The sequence below is a fragment of the Aquila chrysaetos genome, chromosome 2 (assembly GCF_900496995.4).
Source record: "Aquila chrysaetos chrysaetos chromosome 2, bAquChr1.4, whole genome shotgun sequence".
NCBI classification, from domain to species: Eukaryota; Metazoa; Chordata; class Aves; order Accipitriformes; family Accipitridae; genus Aquila; species Aquila chrysaetos.
This window is the reverse complement of record NC_044005.1, coordinates 61,748,476-61,758,769: the sequence shown is the minus strand read 5'-3', so window position 1 is coordinate 61,758,769 and position 10,294 is coordinate 61,748,476. Positions and strand designations below refer to the sequence as shown.

At 45.6% G+C, this 10,294-nt stretch overlaps 1 protein-coding gene across 3 annotated transcripts in view; it reads left to right on the top strand.

Moving 5' to 3' along the window:
• Positions 1-10,294, top strand: part of CRYBG1 (crystallin beta-gamma domain containing 1) — a 67,170-nt gene that overhangs the window by 17,998 nt on the left and 38,878 nt on the right. For all 3 annotated transcript variants that reach the window (XM_030031976.2, XM_030031985.2, XM_030031994.2), the window contains exon 2: positions 4,627-6,116. In XM_030031976.2, coding sequence (XP_029887836.1) covers positions 4,627-6,116 — 1,490 coding nt within the window. The remainder of the gene's footprint in view (positions 1-4,626; positions 6,117-10,294) is intronic.

Sequence of the window (10,294 nt, the reverse complement as noted above, 5' to 3'; positions counted from 1 at the left end):
ACTGACTCAGATGAACTAATCTAAGAAAATAACATCCAATTGATCCCTTGAGACACAGCCTGAAGTTCTGATTCAACAAATCACAGTTGCTTATGCTTTCTCTCCACTGGAGACCAGCAAAGCACATGTTTAATTACATTGTTAAATTAGGGGTTTGGCTGTGGCAGCTTACGTTACCTAATGAGAAAAAACCCCAGCCAAAAACAGAGGAAATATTTTAATGCTAACATAAACAGGTATGAATATAAATACAAACAAGATTTACATTTCTTGGTTAAGAAGGCGGCGTTTTGCTTTCAGATTAGACACCGCTTTAAAGATTCACGCAGTGTACTTGAAACGGCTTCCTCCATGCTGTCCGAGGAATGGATAGGCAAGTCCTGTTTTTTTTAGTTGCCAACGCCTTTGATCAGGGATTTCTGAAATGGCTAATGTCTCAAGGGTAAGAAAGCATGTTGAAGAAGCCTGATCTGTAGAGCAAGGATACTTCTTGCCTTCTGAAAATCAAACATTTCAGTGCTGTGCTCTGGAAATCAAGCATTCCTGTGCTGTGCTCTGTCAGGCTGGGCCCCACTTTAGAGCCTCTTGAGAAGCTCTGTCTCTATGCCCTCTTGCACTGGCAATACTGGCTCACCTACATTTATCTGAGTTAAAAATACAAGCTCTTCAGGGCAAGTACCTGGCCTTTTATGTGTTTTGAAAGAGCTGTATATAATTAAGGTACTTTGTATGAAGAAATTACTTCAAAACAGTTTACATAGGGCAGCTATTTCAAGATCAAGAAAAAATCTTTAGCCTCGTTCCCTGAGGAAACAAGGCTTATGTGACTGGACTGGCTGGCTGTCCCTCCTCCCTTCCATCCAACACCTTTTGAACTTGTTGGACAGTTTAAACTACATTTGAAAGGGGGAGACGTCTCAGAGATAATTAAGTTCCCATGGACTTTATGAAAATCAGCTGCTGGGAAGAGAGAAATCCAGATCCACAGTTCAAATAGCTAATTTTTTCCAAGCATAATCTTGTAAACCCAAAGTTTGACTGCAAGTGTAATAATGACTGTCAGGTTGATAATGTAATCCCAACTAATTTAGAGGACTGACAGCTATTTTATATCCAAATGTTAATATGCAGATTGACATCACAATGAAGTTAAATTTCCCCTATTTTGGAGTTTTACCAGTTTTTAATATGAACAATATAGGCATCCTCCTCATACTTGTAGTTCTTACGAATTTTCAGAGGAATTAGTGTCACTCATTCCTTATTGGCTTGCTTTAAGTGTTCCTGAAAATTTCATATTTTTGCTTTTTTTAGCTAGTAATGTTCATTACTGTCTCCTTATCCCTTCCCTATAATTAGTTAGTACTGGCAATACATACGTAGAATCAAGAAATTAGATAGTAATTGGGCTGCATTACTCATTATTTTTTCATCTGATAGGGGAACGTATAGTTGTTTTTGTTATCACTAAAGCACTTTAACTGTCTGAGCTGTATGAACTCAATGCAGCCCTAAATGTTGCTCTTTATTTAATTGAGTGTTTTGGTTCTATTGGTTGAAAGTTGGCGAAGGGAGGGAAAAACACATCAAATTTTCTCATTTGCAGATTATTTCTCTATCCGTAAAGAAAAAAAAAAAACCCAAACACAAACCCCCAACAACCCAAAAACTTAAGCTCAAGGTCACGATCACAGACTTGCCTATTTGAAAGCCGTGGGGGAAGATCACTATGCGTGTGGACACAGGACGTCGTTGGTGGTACAGTTGCTTATGAGTTGCATAAGCAACACATGTAAGAAAGGTAGACAGAGACAAGGGTTCCCATGGATTTCTGTTTGGTTGCAGTACGATAAGCTAACTCTACATATTCCCCAGTCTAGGTTTTCTGTATTTTTCATGTGTTCGGGCAAGCCTCGCTGCTGCACACTGTTTCACTGGCAGTAAGTATGTAGGCTCTCCGGGGCTCTCCTGGAGCCGAGGCCACGTTTCACAGCTCCTCTTAGGGGGAGCTTTAGAACAGAGGCCAAAAGTTAGCCTGCTGATGAAGTAAAAAAATAACGAACTTAACCCTTTTTCACCCGGAGGAGGAAGAGACCGCGTAAAAAAGGCATTTATTTTCTTCAATAACCAGAGGGCCAGACGCGCTCCGGGCCAGGCCGGGCCGGGCCGGGCCGCCCGGCCAGCCGCAGGCGGGTTGACCTGGTGTCTGTCCCGCCTCCGCGCCCGGCCCTCTGAAGCGCCGAAGTGAGACTTGCGTGGTCCTTCCTGTTGAAGCTGTTCCTCTTCATATAAGTAATTAAGCGTTAATTAGAAGAGGACTAGTTTAGCATTCATTAAACATTAAATACTAATTGAGCGCCGGAGGAGAGCGCCGGCACCATTAGGCCGCGGAGTCATTCTCACGCCGCCCCGGCCGGGGCCGGGGCCGGGGCCGGGGCCGGGGCCCTGCAGCCAGGGGCAGGCCGAGGCGGCAGGCGCAGACGGCAGGCGCAGACGGCAGGCAGCCGCGCCCGCCGGCCCCGCTGCTGCCAGGTGGAAAATGCGGGTTCACCGCCCCGCGGGGCTTTGAACCGAGATCTCCCACGAGGGCCCCAGCCGCCCAGGCGACTGCCGGCCCCAGCATGCCTACCCGGGCAGGTCCCGCCGCGGGGCTGCGGTGAGCGACGCCCACTCCCGGCCCCGTGCTGGGGCTCGGCACCCCCGTGCGGCCGGGGTCGGGGGGAGGCCGCGCCGCCCCGTCCTCTGGCCCTGGCGGAGGCAGAGCGCTGGCTCCCTCCTGGCGCGGGCGCCGGTTCGCGGCGGGCAGCCCTCGCTGCGGCCAGCCGGCCGCCGCGGCGGCGTGAGCTGCCTTCGTTCAACCCTTGGCGCTTTTCCCTCAACATCAAAAGTTCGTCGGTTTCGCCCGGGGCGGCGTTTTGCCCTCGATAACAAGGAAGCCGCCGCAGCGCGGGCTGCTGGGGCACGTACGGGTTGCGGCGCCCCCTCGCGCTCCGCCGCCCCCTCGAAGGCTTCGCCCGCGGCCGAGGGCGCCCACTTTCCCGCGCTTTCCGCTGCCCCTCAGCCTTCGCCCTCGCTGGCGGCCGGTACGCTGCCGCCGCCCCTCCCTCCGCGGCCGAGGGAGGCGGCCCGGCTAGGTAGAGCCGCTGCCCGCGGCCGGGGCGGGGGCTCGGGGCGGGCCGAGGCGCGCTGCGGGGGCGGGCCGAGGCGGAGCGCCCAGACAGCTGGCGCCGGGGCAGCTGCGCGGGTAGCGGCGCGGTGCGTGTGGGGCAGCTCCGCGCAGGGACCGCCGGGGCGGACCGAGCCGAGCCGAGCCGAGCCGGGCGGTGAGTGTCGGAGCCCTTCGCTCGGCGGGGCGGCGAGGCGAGGCGAGGCGGCCGCACCTGCGGAGCCGTGCGAGGATGGGGTGCGGCCCGGGGTGGGCAGAGTCCGCCGGGGCGCCTTCCTCCCGCTCGTCCCGTTCTGGGGCGGGCGAGGACGGCGGCAGCTGCGGAGCGGGGCGGGGGGGGCTTCTCCCTGCCGGTAACGCGCGGGCCGGGGGCGGCGGCGGCTCCGCGGGGCTGGGCTGCGCGGGGCGGCGGGCGGTGAGGTGGTCGCGGCCCGGCAGCACTCTGTAACCGACCCCGCGGGGAAGGAAGCGGCTGCGGGGGGGGACCGTGCCGACCCCGCGGTGGGCCGAGGGCGGCCGCGGAGGGCGCGGGTGCCTCAGCGCGGCCCGGCCCGCGCTCGGCGGCGGAGGAGACGGCGGGACGCCTGGCAGGCGGTCGCCGCGTCTGCGGGAAAAAAAACCCCCAAGTTTAAAACGCGCCGAAGCAGCCTCCGTGCTGCCGAGAGCGACCCGCTCTCCTCGGGAGGTCTGGTCCGCCGAAGTAGGAAACACTCCCGGTGTTTTGAAATAGACATCTCAAAACAAGTATTCATCGTACCGGCATGTAAAAAGTGCTAATATATTAAAATGCAAATATGCATGTATACTCGGTAATGCTGTTGCGTGTTTCCTGTTTACCATGTTAATTAGAAGTTGTAAGGGAAAACTTCACCACGAGTAATCCGGGGCAGTATTTGACCCAGTAATGCTCATTGAATGATGCATTGGCTGTTATAGTTCTAGGGTTTCTACCCCAAAACACAAGCCAAGTATTTATTGGAGTTCATTAATGAGAAACGTATGAATTGTAATACAGCTTAAGCCTTTGAAACTATTCTCTACCAGCACAAGTGTCAAAACTAACTCAGCCAGCATGGAAAGGAAGGTGGAACTCCCCACTCTTGTTTTCGCAAGGAAAATTTTGACCAAGCGGTTTGTCCCCAGTCTTGCAGACACAGGATGCTTTCCCATGTTATTTTGTGTGACGTTAACTAATTGTGCAAAAGTTTGAGATTTGGGACATGTAATGCTGGTTTTATAAGGCAAGGTGAGCATACTTGTAAACAAACAGAAGGATCTTGTGATTTTAATTGTTTTTTGAGGGTTTTGTTTTTCTTGTTCTTTTTTGAGAGCTAGTGTTGTTCAGTAAGCTGTTTTGTTCCCATTCAGTGTATCCTTTTAATTTATAGGTGGTGCTAATACAAACAAATGTATTATAGAAACAATTTTGACATTAACCAAATGTTTGTTTGTTTTCATAGTCCACCTCACAATTTCCAGATTCTTCTAGAGAAGAGAATAAAAAGAAACCAGTTTTGGAAAGACTTGGAAATTTGTTTGGTACGGGGAGAAGGAAAAATGTCAAAAGTTCAGTAGAACATACTTCACATCGGAAAGGGGAGAGGTCAGTTTCTCCTCACAGAGCGCAGCCGATATACTGTAGGCACATAAAGGAAGGACACGAAGCTCCTCAAGTACAGAAGCAAGTGAGAAACGTAAGTGATGTTTCTGAGACGCAGGAATATAATTTCAGTGGGGAAGTAGGACCGCTGTATCGTGATACCATTTCAGAATGGAGTAGTAGGGGAGTCTCTTCTGACAGTGAGTGGTCAGCAGATTGGAGCAGCAGCAGTGAAACCATTAAAAACTCTTTCTTTGAGAGTAGTCTGAATGTGGAAACTCTGGAACTGGAGAAAGAATCCATCACAGATATAAATAATTCCACAACTCCAGATTTCATAAAAAGCTTGAGAAATTTGTCTAGTGAAGACTTAGAAAAGAGTATCTTAAGCCACAAGCAGCTTGTGAACACGTGGGTGTCTGAGGAGCCCGGGCATGCAAAATCAAAGGATTTGCCATACGAGTTGGAATCTGCGGCGAGTGAACACACACATTCTGCTAGAGTGTTAACAGTTGATATCTATCTAAGAAAAACAGACGAACTCCTTAATGAACCTGTGACTGTTACATCAGAAGAAAATTGTAGTGACTCGGACACAATGGATAAAAAATCTGCTAATAAAAGATCTGGAAAAAGGAGAAAATCTCAGTCATCTAGTGACATTCCAAATGGAGAGAGAAACCAGACTGAGACTACTGCAAGAGAAGAATCTGTTTTTGAGGATGATGTCCCTTCTGAGGTGTTTTCAGACAAGGTAATAAACTCGGAAAGAAAAGCGAAGTCTCCTCAACAGACTCCTGAAAGGAATTCGTCTTCCCCAGGTAATAATCAGGACCTAAAAGTTGGATCTGCTCACAAAGGGGCATCTAAAACTGAATCTGACAAAGGCAAGCAGCAGATATCAAACACAACCCCTGCGAGGAGAAGATCATGTAAAAAGAGTCAGTCAGATGCTGTCCCCGTTTCCCCTACTGGTTTGAAGGGTCAGGTAAAAGATAATCCCTCAAAAAGGCAACCTTTAGCATCACCAGAGAGTAACCCAGTAACAAAAAGAACTTCAGTGGAAAAGGGAGCTATACCTGTGGCTTTTGGGGAAGACAGCTTGGAGTCTCCCAAAGTTTCTTTGGGCGATAAGACAGAAGACACTGCCTTGGTGTTTGCTGAAAGCAGAAATGAGACCAAGGCAGTAAAGCATGGTAATGGTTCGGATGGAAGAGCTTTCTTGCGTACTGATGGGATTAAAAATGGAGACCTGTGTATGTCAGCTGAGAGACAGACAAATTCTGATTTAGACAGCTCGAAGCTGAAGAGTTTGGATGCTTCCAGAACAGTCATGACAAAGATTAGCCTGTAAGTAACATAAACTAGTTTACCTTACCCTTGTAGCTGTAATTTCACCTGTATCTGTGTTTAGGATTCTATAGGAACTCTATAGCTATGTATCAGTTATCTATCTAGATTATGTTCAGTTAAGAACTGGCCTTTTAAAAAAAAATTATAATTATAGTTACCACTTAACAAGCACTGTAGTTTACATGTGTTAGAAAAATAATTCTTTTTTCCATTTTTTTTTAATGGATAGGGAATTTCTTTGTATGTCAATTCCATTATATGGAATAATTTAACATACGTAAAAGCTGCTCTGTCATCATCGTCAGTGCCCCCGTTGTTGCACAGATTAGCTCGTCTGTCATTGACCTTAATGTAGTTTTGCTATCTGTAACGAGCTGAGGATGTGGTTGAAGATTTTGTATGTGAAAATCTTTGAATAAGGAATGTGTTCAAGTTGTTCTTTGAAACAACGTAAGTTGTGCTATTATTTTATGAAGAAACGTAGGATGCAATGTAGAACTTGATCCTTCAAATGACATGATAAATCACACTCCAGAAATTTGAATATGTATGGTTGCTTTCATAAGTATGTGCAGTATGAATCATGTAAATTTTTATGCATGTGAATAACATCAGGCATTTGCAGAATTATGCATATATTAGTTTGCAGGATTTGGTTTTACACACAAAGAAATTGTCATCTGTCAAACAGAGGTGATCAGTGCTTTCCTTAGGATTCGAAAGAAGTGGATGTATTTATAACTTTCACTGTAATCACTAGTATGAGTCCAGGGATTGATTTCCTGGATTCTATTGCGTTCTCTTCTACAGTGAATCATTCTATTACGTTCGTCATTTCTGTTGTTTGATTGTCACGGCTATGTACTATGTGCTATTGCTTTCCTCATTCTGTTACATTCATTTATAGGTGTCAGACTACATGGAATCCTATAGGTCCACCTGAGGTACACCAAGTGTTCAGAATTGTCATTCAGTTGTGTTAGAGGGATGTGAAGGTTTAACATTATGGCTTAAGAAACACCTATGTTTCCAATTATGCTTCCCACATCTGAGAAGTGTAGGAGCATTAGGAACAATTGATTTGTAATACTCTACATCGGATTTGTTAATTCGTAACTGAATTAAAAACACCTAGTACTGAAGGTTAAATTGTGGTGGTTTTGTACATGGTGATGCTTTGCCATCTGGCAGTATAGATCACAAATCTTAAACTCTGAAGTTTTGTATCTTCACAACTTCAAAGGAAAGACAGCTTTCATATTTTTCTCTTTGTGTCACTGTCATTAGTGGTGATGAACTTATAAATGCTTGCATAGCTGGATTTCGTTGTTCTGGGTATCTCCTTGGCTTGCTGTACAATGAATTACCTTCTGCTATACTCACAAAGTAATGGGCAAGTGTCCTTTATGACAGATTGAATTTTAATGAATAAACAGCCTGTTCTATTTCACCTGATTCTGTGGGGTGTGTGGCGCTCTGTGTCTTGGCCTTATCTGCCGCTATAAGAACTTTAGCCCTGGGTGGGGACCGCTGTGTTGCATGCAAGGTTCCTGATGCATCTGATAGCTGTCACTGCGCAGTACCAGACAGTTTCTTTAGCCAGACAAATTGATATGGTCAGATTACCTGGTATAATTTGTAGTCATTCATCAGAATACATGAGCTATAAACCTGGATGTGGATTAAGCTGCTGTAAAATGGGAAAGGAAAAGGTGGTGCCATTACTAAAAGAAGGTGTGTTTTTGTTCTCTTGTTATTGCTTTGAACTAGAAAACAGATAACTGTTCCAATTTCAAAGATTAAAAAATTGTTAGATACTTCACATGAATCCCTTTCAGGTTGAAAAATACTCATTTACTCACAGACTCCTTTGCCTCCTATAAGATGGATTTCATATAATCAAAGTAGTTTTCACTTAAAAATGCATAATGTCTCTTACTAATGACATTGTGCTAATTCTGGGAATCAAGTTTCTTTAGAAACAATTTTAAAAGAAGTTGGTTTTGCTGGTTCCCTGCAAGTAATGATAGCATTTTCTGTCTTTTCTCCTTTTATGTCGTGTATCGGGCATCTCAGAAGTCACAGGGTACTTAGGTTTCCTTTTCAAAAGCTAGAAGCAATCAGGTTTGAGACTAAACTGAGGCTAATGGTACATCTTAATCAGCAAATAAAACCTCAGGCAGTAGTTACTTCGGTGTGCTTAGCGAAAAACTTGGCTTCAGTTGTCATATTTGATGTTCAGACATGGGTTTGTAGTTGCCTTTGCGTTTATGCCCACTTGTTGAATTATTCTGCTCTGTTAACATGCCATTTTTCTTTGCTCACCTCAATCTGATGTCTTGGCATCAATGTTTTTTGGCATCAGTTACGTGCTTGACATGGTCCTTTGGACAGTATGCTTCAACTATGTGACTCACCTTCCATTTATGACTATATTGGGAGAGGTTTAACTGCTTGCTTCCACAGGTTAGCTGCAAGGTGTAACCAAAGAGGAGGACATCAGTATTTCTCTTGTGCCTGCTTGTTCCTGACATTGCAGATCAGCAATGGGTGGTAGGAATCAGCCACACTGGGTCGTTTGTAAGAAAGCGTTCGCACTGTTAAGTGAATCCATCTTTCAATGCTTTTCCCCCATACTGGAGGGCAGGGTTAGAGGGTACACAATCAACATCTCTTCCTTTTAAACAAGCTTAGAAACTCAGTTATTGCAATAAGGCACATCTTTTGGCTGTATTTAAAATCAGCATTTCTTGATGTGTAAAAAGGTGTAATGGAAAGATTAGTTAGAGGAGGCCAGCTGTAGTGGATGGAGCTTCAGGGCTGAGCTTTCTATTGCTCTTTGGTCTCAGCTGCTTTTCTGTTGCTGCTGCTGTGCAGAAATACTGCAGAATGTAAAATACAAAGTGCTGAAGTGGTTGTTTCTACGTAAATTTGCAAAGCTTGAAACTATACCTTTGAGGTGTTAGCTGTTGATTTAAAACAGGTTTCAGGCATGGCTGATAACTGTCAGTATTAACCATTAAACTTGCTTGCATCGAGGCATACAGGGACAGATGGATTTTATTAGGAAGATACATGTTGTTATGTTGAAATGCATGTAGTAGTGCAAGTGGCAGGCTGACAAAAGGATGGTATGGAAATGAGTCTGTTAAGATAACTAGGCCGTTAGTGGTACCTCTTGAAAACACAGGTAGGACAGGATAAGTACCTTTTTCTGATCAGAAAAGGACACAAAAGGTTCTGGTGAACAGCAAATTCAGCATGTATCAGTTGTGCATCCTTGTAGCAGATGAAGGCTAAGCCTGTACCGGGGTACATTGGCAGGAGCATAGCCAGCAGGTCAAAGGAGAAGGTACTCGGTGCTCATGAGGCTGCATCTGGGGCTTTATATCGAGTTGTACCCCTCTGTCCTCTTCCAACTCTCTTTTCCTGGTACAAGAGAGACGCTCACAAATTGGAATGAGCCCAGTGGTGAGCCATTAAGAAGGTGATCCACTGGAGCATACCATGTATGAGGAGAAGCTGAAGCACCTTGACTTCAACTGAGAGAAGAGAAGGATATGGGTAGAACTCAATCATCTCTTGCTACCTATAGAGGTATTATAGAGAAGGCAGAGCCAGATTCGTCCCTGAGGTGTGCAGTGAAAGGACAATGGCCATGGTAGCAAGTTGCAACAGTGAAGTTTCAATGGGATCCGAGGCAAAAAGAATTCACAGTGACAGCGGCTGACCTGCTGCAATGCTTCCCTAGTAAGGTTGTGAAATCTTGACCCTTGGAGATACTCGGAACTTGATCAGCCAAAGCTTTCAACAGCGTGATCTAACTTTGAAACTGTCCCTGTTTTGAGCAGGAAGTTGGACTTGCTGACCTTTAGAGGTCCTTTGCAACTTATATTCATTTTCCAAAAAGAAAAATCATAGAATCCTAAACTTTTCAAAGTTAAATTAAAAACAGTCATACTGCAAATGAAAAGTAGTGTCTAAATAGATTTAATCTTATGCTGCATGATAGTTCCCTCCCTGCCTTCCCCATTTCAGGAATAATTTTTTTCTGTTTCTAGACTTAAATTTTCCAGGTGTGTTTTATTAGCACCTATCTGAAGTATGGCCAGTCATTTTTAAGTTTACTGTTTCCTTTTTTATTTGATGACATATTCTTCATAAGAGCCTTCCAG